The sequence below is a fragment of the Sarcophilus harrisii genome, chromosome 1 (genome assembly GCF_902635505.1).
Source record: "Sarcophilus harrisii chromosome 1, mSarHar1.11, whole genome shotgun sequence".
Lineage (NCBI taxonomy): Eukaryota > Metazoa > Chordata > Mammalia > Dasyuromorphia > Dasyuridae > Sarcophilus > Sarcophilus harrisii.
The window spans coordinates 211,699,620-211,726,631 of record NC_045426.1 but is presented as its reverse complement, the minus strand read 5'-3'; the positions used below and the strand labels follow the sequence as shown (position 1 = coordinate 211,726,631).

The 27,012-nt window shown below is 34.3% G+C and overlaps 1 protein-coding gene across 6 annotated transcripts in view; it reads left to right on the top strand.

Annotated features, from left to right (window-relative positions):
* The window catches only part of FOCAD (focadhesin), a 352,199-nt gene that overhangs the window by 235,253 nt on the left and 89,934 nt on the right, over window positions 1-27,012 (top strand). For all 6 annotated transcript variants that reach the window (XM_031969053.1, XM_031969044.1, XM_031969047.1 and 3 more), the window contains 3 exons: window positions 11,563-11,751; window positions 12,707-12,828; window positions 25,473-25,565. In XM_031969053.1, the coding sequence (XP_031824913.1) occupies window positions 11,563-11,751; window positions 12,707-12,828; window positions 25,473-25,565 (404 nt within the window). The remainder of the gene's footprint in view (window positions 1-11,562; window positions 11,752-12,706; window positions 12,829-25,472; window positions 25,566-27,012) is intronic.

The window sequence follows — 27,012 nt, the reverse complement described above, 5'->3', positions numbered from 1 at the left end:
TAAAACTGGATAGGGGGAAACATTTTTCACTAAAGGCCTCTTTTGATGCTTCACCATGGTATGAAATTTTCCCTTAAGTTCTAGAAGGTTATGGACAATATCAAGGAAGAAGCATTGTAAAATCCTCCTGCACTGGAAAAAAGGCTTCTTCTATCCAACAGTAAACCAAGTTAAGATCCAAAGGGACCAATGCTAGACAATTGGTCACCAGATGATAGAACTGAACTGGTTAAAGTAAAGTAGCTCTAGAACAGGGTTGGTTTTTTTCTGCCAAAGGCACTTGAATATTTATAACATCATCATTGCTTGTGGTTGCTTTAGCAAATGATTTTGAGGATCTTATACAGCCTGTGAGCCAGATGTTCCCCCATTCCTGCTCTAGAAAATTATCTCCTCAAACCTATAGGGGATATAATCTAAAACATTGATACAGGAGTTTATCTAGCAATTAGAATTAAGAGCTTTTGAAGTATGGAAAAAGACAAAAAACTGTTTTTGTTGATGAAATTATCAAGTTAGTTGTTATCACTATGATATTTAATCTATAGACTGGTTCTCATATTCAGAGTTGATTGCTAAAACAGTTATAAATTTGATGCTTTTGTAAGGAGATTAAATTCAAAGACCACTCAATCTCATTGACATTTTTCGGGAAAAAAATTAGTGAATGAGTCTGAAGAGAAAAGGTTTTTTTCAGGTTCAATGATGACATTTAGGGCACTTACTTGCATGAGTTTTCATTGATTGTGTTTGCATTTCTGGCTCTTGATGAAGGCATAATTCATTATTTAAGGCAAACCTTGAATGTAGATTCAAATTTGTTTTTTTTTTAATTTTATATGTTTCTTTGTCAGTAGAGTATGATAACAAGCATAGGATCTGTTCACCATGTCTGTACCTTATGTTTATGTGTTATTACATGCTTCTCTAAAAATATTTATAGATGAAACAATTTGATTTGAGGCCATAATTCATTTGTACATAATCATTTATTCTGTAGTCAGGTAATAAGCATTTATTAAGGAATTTAGTATTTGTTAGACTCTGTGCTAAGCACTAGGAATGTAGATACAAAGAGAAAGAAAGAGACATTCTCTTCTCAAGGAGAAGGATGTCAGTGCATAAAATGGAGACAAAAAGACAGATTGGGATAGCCGGGGGGGGGGGGGGGGGGGGGGGGGGGGAAGGGGGAGAGGGAAGGGTCATAGAAAATGTTCCAAGTGTTAGGAGTGGAATGAAAATACAGATAGTCTGGATGTTCTCCTTCACATGGAAGTTCATGAAGGAACCATACAATCACAAGGAGAGGCTACAGGGATAGATAGTTCCAGTGGTGAAGTGAGTCCAGGATGGAATAGGTTTCCAAGATTAAGAGGTTTCTCTGGCATGATAAAGAGATTCAGTTGTGTCGATTGGGAAGGGATGAGACCCTCTGCTCTAGCATTATATATCATAGATTTAGAATTGGATGGGGCATTCAGTCTAGTCCACCCCATTGAAAAAAAACATGTATTTAGTAAGGACGGCCAGACATTGTGCCTGGCACTGAGGATGAAAGTATAAGAGTAACACTCATCTGTGAACCTTTTCTTTTTTTAAACCTGTGAAATTTTTAAAGCTCTGTCCTTTTAAAAAGATAGTGAAATGAACACAACAAATCAAACAACTTAAAAACTGGATTCCAATCAATATAATTAAATCCAGTCCCTGGCGAAATAAGCATAGGAATATTTAGTCTATCAACAAGCATTTTTTAGATACTTGCTGTGTGTCAGACACTGGTAAATGTTGCTAATAGATACACACAGCAAGAATTAAATTTATTTCTCTTTATACTTCACATTCTTATGATATGTTTGAGACTTATTTTCATAGTCAAAGTTGGGTAGAAGAAGTGAGGACATGCTGCAGAGAGTTGCATGTGGATCTGCTGAGTTAATAATGGGACAGAAGGTGGCTGAAAATTTTATTTGCACAAGCATTTGACAGACTGAGTAAATTCCTGTGCCTGAGTTAAATCTTGGCCTATGTGTTCATGGATAGAACTTAGCTTTTGTTCATATATATTTTAAATAGGAGTTAGAACAGAAAGGCATCTTGGAGATCATGTGGCCTAACCTTATTTTATAGATGAAAGAACCAAGGCCCTTAGGGATCAAATATTATGTCCACAGTTATACAAGTAATCATTATTGCCTTCAGGATTTAACACAAGTCTTCTTAACCCAAAATCTAATCTTTATACTGTGTAGTTTAGGAACAGGATCATTTTTGAAAAATGCATGTAAACAAAGTTCCCCACAATCAGTAGCTATATGTCCAGAAAAGAGAATAAGTCTGTGCTAGCCAAAGTTGAAATACATCATACATATGAATATATAATCACATAGAATATTCACATATTCAGTGGAGGACATATAAACTGAAGTCAGCAGGTTGTTGGTTTTTTTTTTTTTGGAGGGGGAGGGGCTTAGCTAATTTATGGACAGTGACTTTGCAAGTATCCTTCCTTCTTTCCTTCCTTTCCTTCCTCCCTCCCTCCCTCCCTCCCTTCCTTCCTTCCTTCCTTCCTTCCTTCGCTTCCTTCCCTTCCTTCCCTTCCTTCCTTTTATCTTCCTTCCTCCCTCCCTCCATTTCTCCCTCCTTTCCTTCTTTCCTGCCTTCCTCTCTCCTTTCTTTCCCTCCCTTTTCTTTTTTGTCTTTCTTTTTTGTAATCTAGTTAGAAGTGTGTGGTAGTAGACAGAACTAGACATACAGAGTTTTTAGTGAATACGAGTTGAGTCAAATCATTCCCATTATAAATAAACTCCTAGACCTGGCTGTCCTTGAAAATTAGTCTTTAATACCATGCTTTCTTGTGCCTACAAAGGTTGCTTCTCTATTTTAAATTATTTGCTTAGCATTTTCTCCTTTGCCTCTTAGTTTCTGTTTCTGTATGTAGCAACCTCTAGTGGTTCTGGAGGAAATGACAGTACTCAACCTGTAGTTGAGTAGATGAATGGCATCTTAGAGATGTGAAATTAGGAGGAACTCTGGAAAATCATTTTCAAAATGTCTGTGTCAGAGAGATCAAGTGGCTTCATTTGAGTCACACAGGTATTAAGTGATGGAGGTATGAGTCTAAGCTACTTCTTTTGATTCTAAATACATTTCTTTCCACTTTACAATATCTCTTCCTTCCTCTTTTCCCATTTTTCATAGTACCAAAATACCAAATAATTAAGGTTACAAGGCTTAATTAGAAGTACCACCACAAACAAGGGAATCAATATTCTCTTTCTTATTGCCCCTCCCTGAAGTGTGTTAACTATCATAAAACAATCAAAACAGTGAAATTATTTGCTATCCCATAGGGATTCTAGTTCCTTGGCAAAGCAAATCATTTATGTCTACATTCCCTTTATGCACACACTTTTTGTCCTAATATAAAACAGTTGAGTTATAAATTCTTTCAAATCACTACTTAATAGATGTGCTAACAGACTCTCTAGCTGTCGCAGCCCTGTAGGTGTTGCTCTAATATGGGCTGCATGTTGGATTGCAGAAATATGAAGCCTTGTACCTTCTCGTCCAACTACCACCCACATCTACTGGCCATAAAGATTCCTTTGCTCTGATTTCACAGCCAAGTACAATAACATGGCATTAATTCTTTACAATCCAAACACAGCACGATCTTGAAAACTGAGGGCCCCTCAGTGCACAGCACAACCTTATAAATAATACATAACCTCCATGTTTCCTAAAATTGAGGAGTAGTTATTGGGTTTAATGACCACCAATCATAAAGACACTTTAAAATAAGGTTCTTTATTGTCAAAACTAAATTATGTTTCTTTTCAGAGAAGTCTTAGATCCATGATTTGTTGTGTACTAATAATACCAAAAAAAAAATAATAATAATCGGTAATTTAGATGGTTGAGGGTAGTTTTTATCAGTGAGCTAAAACATCTGACATCACTTAATTAGAACTTTCTGAGCCAGCCTTTGAGTGTGAATGAACTTGGTATTAGGAATGAGGGCTATGTATGCTCATCTATCTGGTGTTGATTTCTGAATTTTCCCTACAATTGACCCCTGATTGTACTCTAGAACAATTGACCCTTCCCTATAAGTCTCTTCAGAACCCACTGTACCAGTGAACTTGGCCCCTGATTTACACCTGACCCCATTCTTTATCCTCCAACTAATATTTTTAGCTCTCTTCATTACTTAACTGGGATCCTGGACTTACAGCTCACTGCCGACTTCAATCCAGGATGGATGTTTGGCATTCCTCTATAGCCGACTTGCAAATTTTCCCTCCAGCTAACTTCTGATTCCTACCCCAGATCCCCTCCAGCCTTACCCTATCACTTGGATCTGACTCATCCTGCAAATGATCACAGATTTGACTCCCTTGATGTCCTTTAGTAGATCCCTTCATAACTTCAAAACTGATCTATGACTATCCCCCCAACTCATGTTTCAGAACCCACAGTTAACTCTGTAGGCTGATTCACAACTGTTATCTAAATCAACTTCCCTGAGTCTCAGTTTCCTTAGCTATAACACAAGAGTGATAATTCTTTGAACAGAATTGTTACAAAGAAAGCATATTTTAAGTCGTAAAGCAGTAAATATGGGTAATTATTGTCCAAATTACTGAACTTTTTGAACTGAAAGCATCTTTAAAATAAAATGTATTCATTCTACACTTATTATTATGTTCACTTAAAAAATACATTAAATGTAACACACTATCATTGCTTTTCTTGTACTTACCCTCTTTCAATCTTTTCATCTATTTTTTGTATTTTTGAGTGATTAAATTTTTGAGATATTATCTCTAAGGTTTCACTATAATATGCCTTCCCATTAACTTAAAGCCCTGTCTTGTAACAAATAGGTATAATCAAGAAAATGTCTTTTTTATTGGCTGTATCTGAGAATGCTTATCTACCTACAATCCATTTATCAAGAAGTAAGAAGAGTCTTTTGGGTTGTGATTAGTTATTATATTGATCAGAGTTTCTAAGTCTTAACCAAGTTCTTACTCATTACAATATTGTAGTCAATGTATAAATCATTTCACTGTATCATTTTATATATGTCTTTGGATATTCTCTGTATTCCTCCTTTTTTGTTATTTCTTCTGGAATAATAATTAGTTTGGGGTAGAACCTCCCAAAATCCCAGAGGATTATAATTTCTCTTATAATTAATGATTTGGATCATTTCCCACATGTTTTTAATAGCTTTTGTTTCTTCTTTTGAAAATTGCTTGTTTATATCCTTTGATCATTTATCTGTTAGGGAATGGCTCTTGTTCTTATATGTATGAATCAATTCCCAACAATTTCATATGTTAGACTTTTATCACTGAAATCTGCTGTGAGTTTTTTTTTCCCTCCTCATCCCTCAATTAAATATTTCCCTTCTAATTCTGACTGCACTGATTTAGTTTGCATAAAATTTTGTATTTCATTTTTACTTATTGAAATTGTTGTTGTCCTTTCTTGAAAAGGACCATGACATCAGGGAAGTGATGCCATGACATGCTAGTGAATTGATTGTAACTAAAGTATAATTCTTGTGATTGCATTCTTTTTTTTGATCAAGAACTGTTCCCAAATCACATATAATTGCAAAAGATATTTCTTTCTTTCTCCTCCTATTTTATTTAATAGAGGGTCTAGGGAATAGACCTCTGATCTCATTGTTAGAAAGAATCTTCTGATAAAGAAGTATGGTGGTGCAGATTGGCTTTTTCTCTTTAATTTAGTGCTTGATGGACTTTACTAGGGTTTGGGAGGGTGACTTTGTAATAGGACCATTTCCCTGTATATTTTAGAAGCAAGAATTGAATCTTGTTTTACATGACTTTTTTGTATGTAGATCATGTATTCTTTTGGACTCTATTGTTGTTCATGATGAGATGTTGGTTTTAGTCTGATTTCTCCCAAACCACTTTTTATTTTTCCTAGTCTTTTTTTTTTTTTTTTTTTGGGTAATGTGTCATTCCGCAAGAATTGTAGTCCTTGTTATAACAATCCAGAATGCTCTGCTTTTAGATGGTTCATTTGCTTCTGTGATCTTGTGTACCTGATTTGCTCCACTGATCAACTCTTTAATTTTTTAATTTAGTACCATACGGTATTAATGATTACTGCTTTGTAGTGTATTTTGAGATCTGGCAGATCATAGTTTTTCCTCATTATTTTTCTTCAGAGTTCTTGCCTTTTTGTTTTGTTTTTTTCCCCTAAATGAGTTTCATCACTAATTTTCAGCTCTATAAAATAATCATTTGGTATAGCACAGAATCTATATGTTAATTTAGGGAGTATCATCATTTTTGTTATATTAGCATGGTCTAAGCAAGAGCAATTAATTCCTCTCCAGTTGCTTATGTCTTTTTATTTCTTTAAAGAAATTTGTATTTATATTCATAAGTTCCTATATGAATCTTGGTAGGTGGATTTTTAAGATATTTTTATACATTCTAAAATGTGTTACTTTTAATGAAATTTAATTTTCTCTGTGGGTTTTATTGGTATACAGGAAGGCTGGTACTTTTATGGATTTATTTATAGCTTACTTGCAGTTATTATTTCTTTTAATTTTTAAAATGAAACTCTTTTAAGTAAATCAAAATCTCAGCTGCAAAAAGTGACAATTTTGTTTCTTTCTTGTCTGTGTACTCAATTTTTTTTTTCTTGTCTATTGCTATAGCTTTGTCAAATAATAGAGGTAACAGTGGTTGTTATGGCTTCCTTCTTATTCTTATTGGAAAAAGCCTCTAGCATCTCTCAGGTACAAATAATGCTCATTCTTGATGCTCTATAAATAAATACTGTTGATGTTAAGGGAAAGCGCATTTATTGCTATTTTTTCTAATATTCATAGAAAAGGTTATTTTATTTTGTTTAGAAATTTTTTTCTGTTTCTGTTGATAGACATGAATCTTATTGGTTTTGTTTTAAATAGATTTATACTGCTTATAATTTTTTTTAATTGAACCTACATTATTGATCATTATGATAATACTTGCTAATATTTTTAGTGTATTGCTGTACCTACATTGCTACTTTATTAATTCAACATTTTTAATAGATACTAATTTAAAGTAATCATTTGTGATATTTTCCCCCTCTACTTTATTTCTTTCAAATTTGGGTACTAGGTCCATATCAGGAGTTTTGTGGAATGCTGTATTTCCCTGTTTAGAGCAAATAAATTATGACAAATTGGAATTAGTTGTTCTTTAAAAGTTTGATGGAATTTACTTTTAAATCTGTCTGGCTTCATTGCTTTTTACTTTAGAAATTCATTTTTGGATAATCCACTTTCTTTTTCTGAGCTTGCCTTATTTTAATTTTTTGCTTCTTGTCAGTTAATGTTGGTTCTTTGCATTTTTGCAAATATTCAACTGTCCATTTAATGTAGCAGGTATGGAACATATAATTGAATAAGAGCTGTTTTGTTATAGTGGCTTTTATTTTTCTCAATCTATTTTTTCTGTTTCAGTTTTGATTTTGGTACCTTGACTTTTCTCTCATAAAAATAAAAATTCGCTAATTGTTCATTTTGCTCATTTTTCAAAATCATGTATTTTTATTTGTTGATGCATAGTTTATTTTGTTTAACTCATTTTTGATTTACAAAATTTTGGTTTTAGGCAGATTTTTAAAAAATGTTGCTTTACAGTTGTAATTCTTCAAAAGCCCTTTATTGATTATGAATTTTATTGCACTGAGTGTAGTCAAGAATGTATTTAGTATTTCTGCTTGTTCAGCACTTGGTTTTGAGGTTTTAATGCCCTAATATGGCCATTTTTTAAATATGAAGGCTCCATGTGCAGATTGGCTATAAATATATTTCTTTTTATTCCCATTCAGTAATTGTTAGATTATTATGTATTAATTATATCTGATATTTCTAAATTATAAATATTTCCAAAATTATCTTTAGATTTTTTCTCTTGTTTAAATTTTCATTAGCTTTTTCTAGTTTGAACAAGCACATTAATGTATCCAACTATGATAATTTTTCAACTTCTAAATAGAATTAGATTTGTTTTAAATATATATATATATCTCTATATATAGATATTATTTATGATTCTGTTAAGCAGAATGTAGTTTCCCTACTCTTTTCAAACATGTTTATTTTTATTTTTGTCTTTTCTGAAACTAAGATAGCTACCCCTGCTTTTTAAAATTTTCACAGTAGATATAACTTCTCTGACTCTTCATTTTAATTATGTGTGAATCTTTGTTTCAAGAGTATTTCTTGTAAAAAGTATTTTTAAAAATTCGGTTATCTAATCCTTTCTGTAACCCTCTTTCATTTTATAAATAACTTGATCCTGTTTCTATGCATTGTTGTGATTATTAATTATGTTTTTCCTTCTATCATAATCCTGTTTTCTTTCTTTGTTACTGTTTGTTCTTCTCTTCTCCCATCTTCATTTACAGAGAATATGGTTAGGAAAGAAAATAATAATCACTAGCACTTCTGTAGTGCTTTAAGTTTTTCCAAAGACTTTACATATGTTATGTCATTTGGACTTTACAATAATCTTGTGAATTCAGTACTATTATAAAAGGAGTGTGATCAGCATTAGTATTCCATAATTGAAGTGTTTCTACTGTTCTACTGTTTTTCTTTAACAAAATCAAACCTCACATTTTTTCCTTTTCTCCTTTTAATTCTCCTTTTCTTTCAAAGTTGAAGTTTGCCTTAATTTTGACTGCTACCTCTTCAACTCTTTTCTGCCTCTTAAACTTGTCTCCCTGTCTGCTGTCCCCACTTATTTTCCTGTTGAATTGAATATATTCTTACATCAAATTCTTTATTCAACTCTCTTCTACCCACTTCAAACAAATGAGGATCATGAGATACTTTCTTCTTCCACTTCTATGTTTTGTATAAACTTCTTATATACTCCAATTATGAGAAATCTGAATTCTTTTCTTTTTAATTTCTTCCCTAATGTCCCCTTTCCCTCCCTTTTCTTTCCCCTCTTAAAATTAATTATACAGAACCATACTATCCCAGGCCCTATGTTTATTTTACCTTACTCTTCATGTGATACTATAAGCTACTGATAGTTGTAAGGGACACTTGTTTCTTCTTCTTTGAATCCCTATTCATTATTATTTCCTTCCCATTTCTCAAATGTGTTTACCTTTGTATATTTTTTTTCTTGTGTTTGCATTTCACTTATTCTATTGAGTTGTTTTTTGTTTCTTTCAATAAGGAATGCTAGAATGTTGTCAATTCTGTTGAAGATCCATTTCTTAGACCATATAATTGTAGTCCATTTGGCTGAGTAGGTAAATTTGGGGGGGGGGGGGAAATGAATTTTTAACCTTTTTTTTTTTTTCCTGAGGCAATTGGGGTTAAGTGACTTGCCCAGGGTCACACAGCTAGGAAGTGCTATAGGTCTGAGATCAAATTTGAACTCAGGTTCTCCTGACTTCAGGGATGGTGCTCTATCCACTGCACCATCTAGTTGCCCCAATTTTAAACCTTTTTTTTTTTTTTTTAAATTGGAACATTTTAATTTTTTTTTTTTATCCTTTTTAAAAATTTAAGTATAGTAGTAGGTAACTCTGATGGTGGTTTCTTATTACTTTGAATTCTCACTCTCTTGTTTCCTTGTCATATTTTTTCTTTGATCAGAGATTTCGGGTTTTGGCTATTGTCTTCCTATGAATTCTCAGATCTTTCATTCAATTATAATGGATTTTTGTTACTTTTTATTTTTCCTTGTTTGGAAACATCTGGTTATATTTTCTTTATGCTTTGCTGATATATAGTATCCAAGTTTATTTGATTATAGTTTTAAAGAAGTATGATATTCATGCTAATTGTCATCTTAACCATTTTTCTAAGTTAGTTTTTTTAATAGTAAATAGCTTATGTTTTCTAATTTTTTTTAGTTTATCACTTTTATTCTGACATAATTTGTTGTTTTCATGGACTTAATTGAACTTTGTACTCCTATTTTTTAAGGCATCTATCTGGTAAAATTCTTCAATAATCTCTTCCTCCAGGACTCTTATTTCAGTTCTATCATTTTTTTCTCCTCTGCTTCATTTCTTCCAATGATTTCCTTAGTCCTTATGGCTAAGACCATTATTTTCTGAACTTCTACTTTATCTTGTTGTGGAGTTATTCTCTTCTTCTAGGTTAACCCTTTGGCTTCTCTCAACACCAGTATTCTTCTAGTATTTCTTTATCTTGTTTTAATTTACTTATATCTCCAGGCTTTTCTCCTGTACTCTTGGATGGAGGTGGTCAGGTCTGGTTTGTTTCTTTCCTCTCCTAGTATGCATATTGATATTTATGCTATTTTGGATAAAGGGACCCTTCCTAACCCTAATCCTAACCCTGAATTTTCTCTGAGTGTGGGTAAGTTTCTGGCAGCTGTCTTTCATAATCATGGGTTGAAAGTGAAGCTTATAGTCTCTTTTCTTATTTTACTTATTATTCTTTTGCTATATTTTAAGAACTTTACTGAAGTTATGGGAAAGTTAGGCTTCTGGGACCTTTTTCATTTTCATCTTAACCCGAAACCCCTGGAGCTGATCTCTCAAGGCAACCAGTGAATCTGTGATCACAGAGTTAAGTAGGGAATTCATTCTAGGTATGGAATGTTCAAAAGCTTGGAGAAAGAAAATGAAACATTTTGTACAGGGAATAGGAAGTAAGCTAGTTTTGCTAGAATCTGGAGTGCATAAAGAATCGTATAAGGAACACAGTCTGGAAATGTAGATTATTGAGGACTTTAAAAGTCAAACAGAAAAGTTTATGGTTTATTCTAGGGATCAGTAGAAATTGCTGGAATTTCTTAAACAGAGGATTGATATATGGTCAGATCCCTCTGTTTTAGTAATCTCATTTTAGCAGCTTTGTAAAATATTTATTGGAGAGAGGAAACTGGAAGAACTGAAACCATCAATTAGGAAACTCTTACAATAATCTTGTGAAAGATGATGAGAATGAGAACTTGGACAATTAAAGTGAACAAAGGCTGTATGAGTAAAGAGAAGTTTACACAAGAGAAGTTTTAGAGATAGAATCAGCAAGACTTGGCAACTGAGACAAGAGAGAGAGGACAGAATGACTGAACCTGGGTCATTGGTTAGCATCTTTATTAAATTTTGGGAAATTAGGAAGAGGGAGGGGTGAATGAATAATAATAATTATTATGATAATTCATTTGCCAAAAAATAAAAACCAAAAAACAATCAGTAGGTTTATTTCCCCATGGGATTATTCACAACACATTAAATATAAAAGAATACTAGCAATATGGCAGCTTGCCCCACATCACTCCTATATCAATTATCTGGAAAAAAAAAAAAAGCTAAGATTGAAATAATGCCAGCTGTTGTCATTGTTATAAACTTTGACCTTTTTTTAAATGTGAATTTGCTCCTTTGAATAAGTGAAACTTCATGAAAGTATAATTTGTTTTGAGCCATGTGAATGTTTTCTTGTCCTTAATTATGTCTATACTCAAGACTTCTTTTTATCTTCTTATCTTCTTTACCTTTTTTTTTTTTTTTAAGCACTTGAAGAGTTTTTTATATCACTTGTGAAACAGGAGATGGTGAACATGCCCCGTGGTGTCTACTATTCTGCATTAAGAGGAGGTACTTCTCGTTCTGACCAAGGAAAAACGATAGCAGGAATTCCCAATTTTATGTTGAAAATGTATGAGAAAAACAAGCAACCAGGCCTTAAACCTGGTCTTGCAGGTAAAACATTGTATTCTAAATTTCGCTTTTAAAATGCAATAATCCTCATGTCCTGATAATTCCTCAAATCCAAGATTAGTTTTCCTCCTAGACTAATCATTTTTCATTCCTAGATTCCCAATAGTCTTACCCTCTCCTATCTATCCAGTCCTCATAACGATACAATGGGTATCTTCTTTGGCTGTGTAGTTACATACTAGGATTGTCGTTCATTCTAAGATAGTGCTAGGAGGGATGTAGTTCTGAGCTACATGAGGAGAGAGAGAGAGAGACAGGCAGACAGACAGAAACAGAGAGAGGAGAGACAGACAGACAGAAACAGAAAGAGGAGAGAGAGAGAGACAGACAGACAGAGAGAAATGAGAGAGAGAAAGAGAGGGAGAAAGAGAAAGAGAGGGGGAGAGAGACAGAGAGAGAGAGAGAGAAAGAGAGAGAGGGAGGGAGGGATGGATGTATGGGACAGTCAAGAAGAAGGAGTATAAAAATGAATATAGGTATTTCTGTTAGCTTAAATGCTTGAAAAAGATTTTGGGGCCATTTCTTGGTTTGAACAATCCATGCTTACATTTTTGTTGAAAATTTTACTTTTGTATTATCATAATATGCTTTCATTTCATTACAGACATAAGATTTCAGTACAATCCCATGACACAGAGATAAAAATGAAGTCAGGAAGATACCTAAATCATAGTGGTTCTTCATTAATTCAGAAATTACATCTATCAGAAATTTAATTGAAATCCTAGAAATCAGTTAAGAAGGCTTCTAAACAATCAAGATAATAATGAAGATAGGAGTTATAATGACTCATATTCACATAAGCCCTTTCTTTCTAAAGCAAAAGGCACCTTTATCTCCATCCAGTTTGACTAATTAGTAACTAAGGTAGAGTCTGAAGCAGTGAGATTTTACTATAAGATTTTCAGTCTTGTTTTTTTCTTCCCTCTTTATATAGCTGGTATGCTGCTTTGCTATGATCTTCCAATCCATATGGGGAAAGATGGCAAACCCATCAATCGTTTTTTGGCCAGTAGAGGGCGGAGTTTCCAGCAAATATTAGTGGCTCTTATACATGAGGTAAGTGAACTCCATCTATTTTGTGGGTATGGGTTCCTGGAGTTTTGGGATTTGTGCCTGTTTCACCAGTGGATTGAGTTATAAGGCATGGTACAAAAAGCTCTTGGTTTGGAGCCAAAAGGTTTAGAAGAGGTATCCTCCAACCTGGTCTCTGTTGTGTTACTCGAATGATTTGTTTCTTTGTGGATCTAGGCTTCTCATCCGTAAAATGAGAAGATTGTGCTAAATTATTTCCAGGGTTATTTTTAGCTCAACTTCAGATTTGGCCTTATAACTGTAATTAAGGAAGGCGGCTATGAAAGGCGATTCCCAGGCATTTCAATTCAGTATTTGATTTCTAATTCTACCGCCCAGGCTCATCTTGCCTTAACACCTATAACAGTTTCCTGACTGGTTCACGGTATTTCCCTGACTCTCATCGTTTTCCATCTCCTATTCATCCTTAACACTATTTGAGCACACATTCATGAAAAGACCCTTGACTTGGAGTTAGTAGGTTTGAATCTGCTTCGGATGCAGGTTGTGTGTCCTTTGCCAAGTAATTCCACCTCCTGATTTTGAGGTTCCTGATCTACACAAAGAAGATAATAAAACTTCTAGTCTGGTACCTAAGTTACACAGTTGTTTGGGGGCTCAGAGACTGTGTTTTGTAAAGTGCTTTGTAAACCTTAAAGCACTATATATATATATATATATATATATATATCTCAGCAATTATCAAAACATCATGATTACATCAGACTTGCACTAAAAGAGCTTTTAGTAGTTGTCTTCTATCCACCAAATAAAATAAAGTCTGCTAATATTTTATTTGGCATTCAGAGCCTTTCATAATCTGATAACTGACCGCCCCCCCCCCCCCCCCCCCCCCCCCCCCCCCCCCCCCCATTACTCCCTCAAACCGCACCTTTTAGTCTATTTACACCTATTCTTATTCCTCACCCTTACAATTTATTTTGGAACTCACTGATAATCTTTTGTAAGTCTTCTTGGAATGAATTTACCTCCTCATTTTACCTCCTGGTTTTTTTGGTTTCCTTCAAGTCTCAGCTAAAATCCTATTTGATTCCTCTCAATTCTAGTGTCTTCTCTCTGTTGATTATTTTCTGTTTATCCTGTTTGTATCTTGTTTGTACATGGTTGTTTACATATTGTTTCCTTCGTAAGTGTGAGCTCTTTAAGAGTAAGGACTTTTTAAAAAAATTTTTTGGTATTCTCAGTATCCTAAACACTTAATGTTTATTAACTGATTGAAGGGCTAATTCTTTCACTGACTAGCTTTCATCACTTTCTTTTAAGTTTAAATCTTTTCCTAAAGTTTCACCTAATACAAAAGGACTTCCCCAACCCTTCTTAATTTCAGTGCTTTCTCTCTGTTAATTATACCTATTTATCCTATATAAATCTTACTTTGTACATATTTGTTTGTATGTTGTTTTTCCCATTAGATTGTAAACTTCTTGAGGACAGGTACTATCATTAATCCTTTTTTTTTCTTTTTGTATTCCCAAATGCTAAATATGCCTGGGTTATAGTTGGTGCTTAATAAATGTTTATTGATTGCTTGATTATTCCTATACTCCTTCCATTCATAGAATCATAGAGCTGGAATGCTCCTTCTTGTAATCTAATCCAAACACCTTATTTTACAAATAAAAATTAAAACTTCTAAAAATTCTAAAAATTAAACTTCTTCCTAAAATCTACATTGGTAAAGTGATTAAGCCAGGATTGAAACCAGCTCCTGTAATTGGATCAAGTTCTAATAAGAATTTCTTTGCTACTTTCATGCCACTCTATTTGACTCCTCTTATGTAGTTAAGTACATTATAATATATAATATAGTTAAGTACTTAACTATATTCTAACCTGCAAAATAAGTCTTTGTACATATTTAAGATTGTAAATCTTTGAAGATACTTTCTCTTCATCTCAAAGAACTGTCCAATTCTTTGTAACTTTTTGATAACATTTGTAGAGCACCAGGTTCAGAATTTTTGTTGATTTGAAGTTATTAAGAAACAGTTAAATAAGGATGAAATCTTTTGAAAGATTTAGAAAAATACTTTGGTTTAAACAGTCATTGTAATTGAACTCATGTGGTATTCTTAAAGTATACAAGAAATTTGACCATAACAAATTGTATGCATGGGTGAAATAATCTAGGAAACACTTAGAAACTAAGTGTTTTTTGTTTTGAGTATAGGTATTTGCTAATTTTTAAGTAGAATTATTTAGTACACAGAACATGAAATAATAGAGATGCTGAAGTTTCCAAAAATAATGAATGGATTGTTGGATCTCTTTGATTAGGAAGTTCCTGTGGTTTATATTCTCTCATAAATTTGGATAGGGGGATCTACAAGGAACTTAACTTGCTTTCTTTTAACATTGCAAAGTTATGGAGCACCTAGATGAGTATATTTCTTTGTTAATGTGATTTTGTGATGCAGGGTATCTAGGGAAGACCATAACAATCTCTCTTTTGCTATTGATTTATCTTCTTAATTTTGTCTCTCTCAAAGGAAGTCTAGTATGTTTGTTCTTGAATAACCTTAGCAAATCACCCAAGATTATAAAAATTTTCTCCCCAATTACCTGGTCCCAACCCAAAGTAAAACCATGGAAATTTCTTTGCAATTAGTTAAAATTCATATTCTCTGTCTCAGTCTGTCTTTCAAACTTTGAATCTGTAGATTTAGACTTAATTATTGTTAATGGCCGTATTATTTATTAGCAATATCAAATAACATAGAAACATATCAAGCCATTGTATAGTAAGTATTCAGCTTTTGTTTTCTTCAAACATTTCCTATGGAAATTGAACATTCATTAGCAGTATTGTGCTCCTTCATCTGCTAGTGCTGGTGTTTGAATATTACATTTTGCACTCAGTAGATGCATTTTGCCATGTTTTCTTCCTTCTTTAAATAGACATCTGATATCATGTGATTGATCCACAAATAAATTGTATAGACTCTAAGATGAATTTCTAAAACATTTAATTTTTTAGAAGTCATATTTAGATTATGTAGAGAAAAGCAAAGAAAACCCTGGTGAGGCTCATAGCTAGAATCACTCTTCCCCCCTTCTTGCACCTTATTCTCATCATTTCCAAGTTCAGTTGTTGAAAAAATAGAGATTTGCATTCCAGATAATTACTAGTGACTGCACTTTACTCTTATCCTTGAAAACTTTCACAGTTCACCTCTGCTCATCTTCTTTATCTCACTATTCTGCAGACCCCATTTTTTCATGTTTCTCATCTTTCCAATAAGTATCATCAATAAGATCTGACTTCTGGTTAGACATGGAAATAAGGAGTAGTAGATCATATAGAGATTATAAAATTGAGTTATTGGAAGCATGGTGGTACCTTCAGTAGAAATATGCAAGATAGGAATAGGAATGGAATTCTGTTTTAGAAATGTTGAATCTCAGCTACTCAGAGAACTCTCATTTTGTGATACCTAATAGACAATTGGTCTTATTGGACCAGAGCCCTGGAAAAAGATTAAAGCTTGATATGTGATTTAAAGTCATCTTTATAGAGATGACAGTAGAACTCATAAGTGCTGATGAGATCATTTTGAGTGGAGGGGAGAGACAGACAGAAAGGGATAGAGACAGAATTTTTGTCAAATTTAAAAATAAAAAATAAAACCAAATATAAAATCAGCTTATTTTCTCATCAAACTAGCCTGTTATTTTCATGTACAAGATGTTCCACTGTCTTTGCTTAGATCATATACTCTTCCATGTAGGCTTAGAAGGGATCACAGAAACCATTTGCTCTAACTCTTTCATTTTATAGATGAGGAACTAAGGCTGAGAGAAGATAAACTCCCCCTTTCTTTTAAGGCAGCTCCTTTTGCTTTTTGAAATTTCCGATTTCCTAAAGGGCAGCTCCAGTACTCCTTCTATTGGAGCCCTATTCTGATTCTCCTCAATAGAAAATAAGTCTCTTGAGATCTGGGAATGTTAAATTTTTGTCTTTGTCTTGCCCAATATAATATCTCACTTTTAATAGGTGCTTAATAAATGTTAGTTGAATTGAATTACCTTAAATTTATTCCTAATTGCTACTAGTTTAATAGGAGCTGTAATTCAGCCATCTTCCCTTGCCAGTCATTTTTCCTCATCCTGCCAGGAACTGGATTTTTAATTAAGCAGACCTCTAGTTCAAAAGATTTTCTTTGAAATTCATTGCTTTATCCATGAAGAGAAAGGGAAGAGAGGAAAAACTAGAAAGGAATAAAGAACATTTTTATAGCAGGTGAGGCAAAATTCTATGAATTCAGGGTGTGGAGAGTGGGAGTGGGAAAGAAGCCTAGGAAAGGGAACCCCAGTTGATCATTTTACTCTGTTGGCATAGTGAACAAGAAGTTTGGTAATTTTTCTTTTTGCTTTATTTTTTTATTTTTCAAATTTTGTTAAAGATCTGCCAGTAGTGATTTATAGAGGTAAAGCTGAAACACAAAATATTCAAAAAGCTGTTTCTCTTCAAGGTTTTTAGCTGACCTAAATTAGCAGACAATTTTAGTGTTTCTTTGAGAAAAATTCATCTGAAAGAGTTGATTTCACTAATGTTCTCAGAACAGGAGAGAAATCTTCAGCATGCCCCTTCTCCCATTTTCCCCCTTTCATGCCAAAAAAAGAAAATCTTCTAAGGAAGATAGCCATATTATACATATTACAGCAGGACTTAGAAAATGTCAAAATGCAGAGTGAATTAGCTCTCCAAGGTAGGAGTCCTTAATACTATTTGCAGATCTGTGATAGGACCGTGTTCCTCATTTTCAGCTTTCTCTTACTTCAACCTCCCCTTTTCTTTGGTTCCTTTGTATAGGATTACTGAGCTCAGGTATTCAAAAATCATTCAGCTCAGTCTAGCCAGTATTTGTTAAGTGTCCACTGCTTGCAAGAACTTGAAGACACAAAGACAAAGAACAAAGTCTTTGTGTATTGTATGGGAAAGTTACAACATATGTAAAGATAAATAAATAAAATGAAGACCATTTTAGAATGGAGATATAATTGAGAAATTGGAATTTGAGGAGGAAATATCTCCAGAACCGAGCTTTAAAGATGATCAGAAGGCTGAGAAGTGGAGGTGTAGAGAGAATGAATGGTATTTGGGGGTATTGAGATTATATCATGTGTGATTGTGGAGAGGCAGGAGATAGAATATAATATTTAGGGAATGGCTTGTAGTTCAATTTGGGGAGTAAAAGAAAATTGAAGTCAAATTGTGTAAGACTTAAAATATAGCCTAAGAATTTTTTTTAATTACCAGAGGCAATAAGGAGCCATTGTTGTTTTTTGAGCAGAGAAATAACATAATGAGACATGTACCTTAGAAAGATGATTTTCAGTTGTGTATAATAGATATTGCAGAAAAGAAGTGGATGGTGACAGCCCAACTCAGAGGCAGTTACAACACACTAATTGATGAAAACTTGAACTAGAGTTTTGGAAGAGGGTGGATGTTAGAGATGTGGGTGGAAGTAAAATTGACCAGATTTAGCAAGTGATTGGATATAGTGATGGTGGCGGGGAGATTAGTACCCCTTGCAGAAATAAGTTTGGAGAAGGGGTGGGTTTTTTGGGGGAAAGATATTTGATTTTAGACTTGTTGAATTTGTGATGCCCATAATACTTCTTATTTAAAAAATAGACTACTTGGAGTAATTATGCAAAGAACATGACAGTGTATAATTAAGAGTTAAATTATATAGGACTTATGCCATTGTTGGAGGAATTGAGAGGTTGAGATCCTAGGAGTTTGCGATCCTAGGAGTTTGCGAGTAGTCAAGGATAGTGTTTTGGAGGATGTTAAGACTTGAACAGATTCTCAAAAGATAAGTTAAATTTAAATAAGCAGTCAGAGTCAATCAGTAAATAATTTATTAATAGAATACTATGTGTCAGAAACTATGCTAAGCCCTGGGGATACAAGTGTAAAACCTGCAGGGTTGGGAGGGGCCAGCACAGCCAGTGGTGTACCGTTTGAAGATGTGGTATTGGTCAAAAATATTTAGTCAATAAACATTTATTATACTTCTGCTGTATACCAAGCACTTTACTAAGCCCTGGAGGATACAACGAAAAGTAAAAGGCAATTCCTTCTCTCACTGAGTTCACATCTAGTTGGGGAGACAACATTAAAATAATGATATACAGATAAAATGTATACAGAACAAAATGAAGAAGGTAGGATTTTATCCAGGACTTGAAGGAAGCCAGGGAAACCACGAGGTTTGGATGACAAAGGAGAGCGATTTTGTTTTGGAGGAAAGGCAGTAAAATGTTGAGAACAGGAAATGGAGTTTGTTCTATGTGAGGAACAGCAAAGATACCAGGGTTACTGTATAACAGAGTTTAGGGAGGAGAGTAAGAGGGAGAGCCAGATCATTTAAGAGCTTTGGCTGCCAAATAGAGAATTTTCTATTTGATCTTGGAGATGATAGAGCTCCATGGCAGCTTATTGAACAGAGGAGTGACATCAGATCAGTGCTTCAGGAAGATCCTTCTGACAACTGAGTGGAGGATGGTCTGAAGTGAGAGGGACTTTGAATTGGCTGACCAACAAAAGACTATAGCAATTGTCTAGGTGTAGGGTCATGGAAATCTGCTGCAGATGATGGCAATGTCAGAGAAGAGAAGGGGACATAGTAAGATTGCAAAGGTGAAATCAAGAGAATTAAACACATGATTGAGTTAAGGGAAGAGAAAGAAGGTGGAATCAAGAATCACACAACTAGCTTGTGAGACTGAGTAAGATGACAGTGGGCTTTTGGATTTGGTAGGTAATGAGAGGGACAGGAAAAAATCAGCCTGAATGATATGGAGGGTTCATGCAGGAGGGTGAGGAGGAGGGAAAGAAGATAAGACTGAGAAGGAGAAAGTAGTGAAATCATCGAAAGCCTTCAGTTTCATTCTAAATATTTTGGACTTTATCCTATAAGAGAACCATGAAGGCTTCTTGAATAAGGAAATAGTTTTAGCAGGGGTCCTCAAACTATGGCCCGCGGGCCAGATGCAGCAGCTGAGGACGTTTATCCCCCTCACCCAGGGCTATGAAGTTTCTTTATTTAAAGGTCCACAAAACAAAGTTTTTTTTAACTATAGGCCAGCCCTCCAACAGTCTGAGGGACAGTGAACTGGCCCCCTATTTAAAAAGTTTGAGAACCCCTGAATTTTAGGAAGATTACTCTGGCAGCAAATGAAGAATGAATTAGAGAGGGAGAGACAATAAGTTAAGTGTCCCTTAATGTGGATTTTGAGCACGTGAGAATAGTGAAAATAATAGGAAATAGTCTGTCACAAATGGGCTTGCGGACCTTTATTCAGGATCCTTTTTTCACATGTAGCTGTCTTAGACTGCCTCTAGGACACATGACTCTTCTGGGAACAAGGGATATAGCTCTGTTGCTATTTCTGAGCCCAATGTTCTCTGATTTCTAGTAACAAGTCAGGACCATTGAGAGCTTCTGGTGAGATCACATTGTTGAGCTAAAACTCTTTGTGTGATGAGTTGTTTTAAGACTCATGATTGGCTACTGGATGTTGTAGCCTGTTCCCATTTTCAGGATTCATCTCTTCAGGGTCAACAACCAGGTCCATCTCAGCTGTGATTTCCTAGATTATAAGATCTAGAATCAGTATATGCACAAGGGAGTCTGACAATTCCCTAGTTATAGCTACCATACTCAACTAACAAAAGCCATGAGTAGGGCCCTCTCTTCCTTTGTCCCTCCCTCCCTTCTCTCTCTCTCTTTCCCTTCCTCCTTTTCTTTCCTACTTCCCTCTCTTCTCTCCCCCTTTCCCTTGTTCTTTCTTTCCTCCTCCCTCCCTCCCCTTCTCTCTCTTCCTTTCTTTTTTCTTTTCTCCCTCCCATTATCCCCTCCCATGATAACTTTGATTTCTTTGTGTGAAAATTGCCTATTAATATACTTGGACCATTTATCAATTAAAGTTCTATTGGCTTTTAAAGCTCTTTATAGCTTGGCCCTTTAGGAAAACTCTTACAGTTTTAAAAAATTATGTTCTGTTATATTGCCATTCCCCTTACTTTTTGTTTAAACATCCCACCCCCCCCACCCCCCCACCCCCAACTTTTGTCAGTGTGTCTTTGTTCTGGCTATCCTTCATATCTAAAATGCTTTTTCTCCTAATCTTTGACTCTTAGAATCCTTTAAGATTCAAATCAAGAGCCACTTCCTTCAGGGGGCAATTTATGAGTCTCCCCCAACTGCTTATTTCTTCCCTTCAAAAGCTATCTTCCATCAACTCCCATGTACCAGTCTATGTACATATTGTCTCCCCCAATTTTCTTATTTAACTTTCTGTTCCCAATGCCTTGCAAAATATACTGTACCTTACCAAGCATGTAAAAATTTCTTAGATTAAAAAAGCCCCAAACTAACATATTCATAAAGCACATTTCTAAACTAACTACTCATGAGGTAGCCAGTTCAACAGACAGCTGTAATTTAGGTTACATGTCAGAATGAAAAGCTGGTATTATAAACCTTATCTTTTGCAGATCTACTCACTATACTTAAGCTATTCAGAAAATGTGAACTCCAGTTTCCAATTAGATGTGCCTAAATAACAGTTCAACATAAAGTATCCTGTTTAGGAACAGTGATTCTCTAGCAAGTCTATAAAGAGAAAAGATGAAAAGCTTCACAATTTCTCTTTCATTGATAGATGTTTCACCTTTAGAGTTTATGTGATTATTTGTTTTCAATAATGTCCTGTCAAGATATTTGTTCTAAAATGAGTTGTCTAAGTTTTCTACATTATATGTGTTCTCAGTTTAACTCAAACTATTTATAAGAAAATCATCAAGTTTTAACACACTTCACTAGTGTAAAGAAAATCTCATTAAAGAAAACTTTTAGGAAGGTTCTTTGATTAGAAAGAAACAATAACAAAAAAAGCAGGCCTCCAGAAATGGGAATCATGTAGTTAGGACAGCAAATATAAATGAGTGGGGGGAGGGAAGAGGAGGAAATCAAAGGTTAACAGTGAAATAAAATTTCACAGGTAAGCAAAGCATTCCCCATTAATGTTAAGCACACAGCTCATAAAACAAGGCATGTTAATGCTCCCTTGATGTACATATTATTATCCAAGGAGTGAAAGTACTTGCTTTCGGCTCTGCTACAGACACAGTATTAAAAAATATTATGAGATGCCATATTTGGTTCTGTGATCACCTACCTTCCATCCCCAGAAAAGAAAGCAGCATGCCTGTGGTATTAAAATACTTGATATTCTGGTAATTATCTTGAAATAATGTCAAATTTTAAATGATCTGCTATCAATTTTATTTTCCAAAACAGTTTTCCCTATTCTTGTTCTTAGGAAAATAAAAGTTAAGCCCAGGCACCAGAGGGATAGTGAAGAGAAAATCATTCCATCATGAAATGGCACCCATTTCCGCATTTCTGACCATTTGTTTAAATACTACATTGGGCCCTCTCTCTGGGATAGCATTAGCTTGCAAACTAACAATTCAATCATACTTTAAGCAGCCATTTACTTTCCTGTTTAATGGGGGGGAAAACCCAGTTACCATAGCAACTCACACATCACATAATAATTAGAGAGTACCTAAAATTACCAAACTATATTTCTGACAGTGTTTTCTTGGGGAGATGTATAATGATAAACACAGATATGCTTCTTCCCATTATTCAACATTTTCTCTAATTGTTTATTCTTCACTATTGGCAATTCTTTCCCATCTAGTCATGCAAAAGAAGTTTTTAAATAAAAAAATAATCAAGAGGCAAAGGAAAAGATGCTGATAATCTTATGAGTTGAGAAAACATTCACAGTGGATTTAACTGAAATTAAACACATAGAATAAATAATACACAGTCAAAAACTGGTATCAAATGTCCTTTAATTACATCCAAAAAGATTTGCTGTGAATTGAAGAGTTAGAAAGAAAACAATTGCTGAAAAATCTGGGTAAACTTTTTTCTTATAAGTAATCATGATGAGGTTTAGGTTTTGAGATTCCCTTTTGTCAGGGAACCAAATGATGAAGTCTAGATTTAGGGAACCAAAATGAGATTAGGGTTTCTGGTGATCAAGGAGTTAAATGATAAGGTCTAGTGTCAGGTTTGGGGTTCAGGGAACCAAATGGAGAAGTTTGGCTCTCCTATACCCCCTTGGGATTTGGCGCAAGGGTAGGGAGTTTTGGGGAACTCCCTTCTGGTGGCACAGAGGTTCTCTGTAAAGGAATTTACAAACCCCAAAAGGCTAGACTGATAAAAGAGGTTTATTATAGATATTGGGAAGTAAAGTAGTGGAGGAGTAAACTTCAGAGAAATCCTGACAGAGAGGCATAAAGTTAGATGAGGATAAAGAGAGGGTAGCACTGGAAGAGAATATTATCCCAGGGGGCAGAGGCTTGCTGCTATGCCAGGAAGAAAGAGAGTTTCCTTGACATTTTAGCTCTTCTGCAAGGATTGAGCCCCAAGTTGGCTCTTTCTAAAATAGAAGTCTTTGGCTACAAGCCAAACTGCTCCATGGGGGTTGGGCTAGAGGGTGGAGTTCCAAGTTGGCTCTTTTTTATCTACAAGCTGGATTTCAGCTTGAGTTGGCTAGCCCCACCTGAATTGAATAGAAAAAATTCAATTGAATTCAATTCGGTGTCTCCAGCTCTGAGCTCAATCAGCCCCACCCATACTACAGAATGAAACTGCTTGTCCTCCAGTGGGGTCCCCATAGTGACAGGATTCAAGGAGAATTTGTCCTTCAAGGAGTTTTAGAGTTTTAGGGTCCTTTCTTCAATCGGATCCATACATTTTATAGAATATTGTATCTAAAATTCACTTTATATCTGTCTGTCTAGTATATATGAACATTTTTCAGATTAGGAACCTGATACCTAGTGACTTGCTTAGAATTGCACAGGAATTGACAGAACCAAAACATAATCTTTTAAAACTGTTTTTTCCCTTAGAATTTTACTGATTGATTAAGGTGAGATACTTTCATAAGTTACTGTCAGGTAACATGTAGTAACTTGAGGATTTGGTGCTTTTGAATGTTCATTCATTAAGTAAATACCTATTGTATCGTATTAGAGGTAAAGCATTGTGCTTTATCTGGTTGGGTTATGAGGGCATTTTTATAAAAACCAAAACAATAATCCTCAAGGTATAGGAGTTTGTGATATCTTATAAGGCAAATAAAATGTGTACACAAACTACTGTAATTCGCAGTAGAATTTTTATTACATGAACCTACAAGTTTGCAGAAGTAACCCCATTCATTTTCATTCAGTGAGGTACTCTCAGCCTTCGTGGAGGGGAGAATGGAAGTAGTGGGGGAGATAAGAACTCGAGTTGGGTTTAATCAGCTCAATTTTGGAACTTTAGCCTCGCATTTGTCTTGATCAATAAGTAACTGGACAAGCGTAAATTCAACTGGCCTCCATATCCAGCCAATGTTAGACCACCGGACTTTACACTTCATGCAAATTTCTTGGATAAGCCAACTGGCTATATATTTTTACTCATATATAAGTCACCCCCTCCAACCCGAGCTCTCCACTTTTTCTCTCAAAAATTAAACAAACATTATCATATTGACATTTTTATAGAAAGAGTATGTTATTTGATCTCTCTGTGTGTCAACTCCTCCTTCCCTGGCCCTTACTCCCATATATTTGTGTTCTTCCCCCTCCTCATCTTGTTTGAAAGAATGTAATCTCTTTGAGGTTAGGAGCTGTCTCACTTTTTTATTTATATTTTCAGTACATAAAACATTCTTGCCACATAGTAAATGGTTTTTTTAAAAATTAATTTATTTATTAAGCAGCTGTTCTGTACCTACCATTGTGCTAAATACTCCAGATAAGAGAAAAATGTAATGTTCTTTATCTTCAGGAAGCTCATATTCCATTGGAGAGAATGGGATGGAAAAAGAAACAGCTAAAATATTTATCATGATTATGGAATTAAATAAAAAATAAAGTTTACAATATTTGATTTGCTTCATTCTCCCTACTAGAGGCTAAAATTTATTGCTGATACTCTCACAGAATTTGAGAGTTAAGGGGATTTCAAAGGCCATTTAGTTCAATTCATTTATGCATTGTAGCATACCTACCAAATGATTGTACATCCTCTACTTACAGACCTCCAATGAGGCTATAATAACTCATTTTTAAATAACACTTGAAGGATAACAAAGTACTTTCCCTTTAACAATATTATGAGAAAAAATAGTGCAAATGTTGTTATTAGAGATATGGAAAGTGTGGGGGCTCTTAACGAAGAAAACAAGCATTTTTCAGCACCTACTATGTGCCAGACATCAAGCTAAGTGGCTTTTGAAATATTATCTCATTTGATCCTCACAACACTCCTGGGAGATAGATATTATTATTATTATCCTCATTTTAAAGTCAAAGAAACCGATGCATACAGATTAAGTGGATTCCCTGAGATCGAACAGCTATCAAGTGCCCGGTATTTTTTTGGAGTAAGCTTAGAATTCAAGATTTTTATATTTGAAGGGAAAAGTTAGATAAAATTGTTTTGAAATGACTTTACAATAATCATTTTGTGTTTAAATGTCTCTCTAATTAATGTGGCTATTCATTTGTCATCCAGGTTAACATCCAACCTTCAGAATGGCATCGCTCAATCCTTCTTCCACAATCCTGGCTTGGATTTATGAATAGAACATACCATGCAGTCTTTCAGGTATTTGAATATCTGTGGTCCTTCATGTGTAGGAAAATGATATTTTTGTCACTTTTCAAATTCTAGTTCAAATATTTTAAACAGCTCCTATTTGGAGAACTATCTTTGTCAGAAGTTTAATGATGCCTTTCAGTCACAGATCTATTGAAGATATGTGCAGCCTATTCTAGTCTTTGGAGATTTGAAATAAAGAACACTGGGTTTATATTTGTGTGTTAAAACTTTTTAGTTATGTGTCTTTTGGGCAAGGCTTTTAATCCAAGTGAGTCTCATTTTTGTCTTCTATAAAATGGGAAATATAATATTCATGAAAAAGCAGCATGAAATTGTAGTGGAGCAGAGAGGATACTAGCAATCTGGAAATGGGAAGACTTTGTTTCAAGATCTGTTTCTGAAGCATAATATCATGATCAAAAATAAATCATAGTACTTCCATCCGTGTCTTATGTAAATCTTTTAATATTATGTATGGTTCAGAGTGGGTGATTTACCATTCCTGTACTTTTCCACACTGATGGAAGAATTATTTCTGGTCTATACATTGCCTCCTAAAAATTTGTGTTCCCTCTCTAAAGATTATTTTGAAGTTTTTGCTTTTTAGACTAAAATGCATTATTTAAAAATAACCCTATCAAGTCTGTTCCCAAAGATAATTAGGAAAAGAGGAAAAGAACTTATATGTTCTAAAATATTTATAGCAATTCTCTTTGAGATGTCAAAGAACTGGAAATTGCAGGGATGCCCATAAAGTGAAGAATGGCTAAACAATTTATGGAATTTGATTGTTATGAAATATCATTGTGGTATAAAAATAATGAGCTCAGTGATCTTAGAAAAACATGAAAAGAACTTGAAAGAGCAAGATGAGCAGAACCAAAAGATCATGGTATACAGTAACAGCTGTTTTGTTTTAAAAATAACTTTGAGTGAATAAGTCATTTTTATTATCATAAATACCCAACTTAACTGTGAAGGACATATAAAGAAAGACAATATCTGACATCCAGAGAAAGAACTGATAAATCGAAATATGTATAGAATAATTTTACAAATTATATCTACCTACCTACCTACCTACCTACCCTTTTGTGACTAGTGATAGTTATATTCTAGAAAAGTAGAGCAAAGAAGGCAGAAAAAAAAGGTACACGGTAATTTTCTTATATATTTAAAAGGAACAGCAAGTTATGCATAATAGATTTGTAGATTCATGTGCAATCTTTATTATACTGTGTTATGAAATGCTTATTTTATAACAAATTAAAAGAAAAATGAGTTATTTTCAATAACAATTTTCAGATTTTTTTTTTATTAGACCTCTGAGTTAATCAGAACAGGTGGCTTTAGTGGAAGTTTTCCCACTCCTACCTTTTAGGGGATTGCCAGTTGTCATAGAACTCAAATTAACCTGCCAGATTCTGTGAAACTTCTCATAAGCTAGAATTGA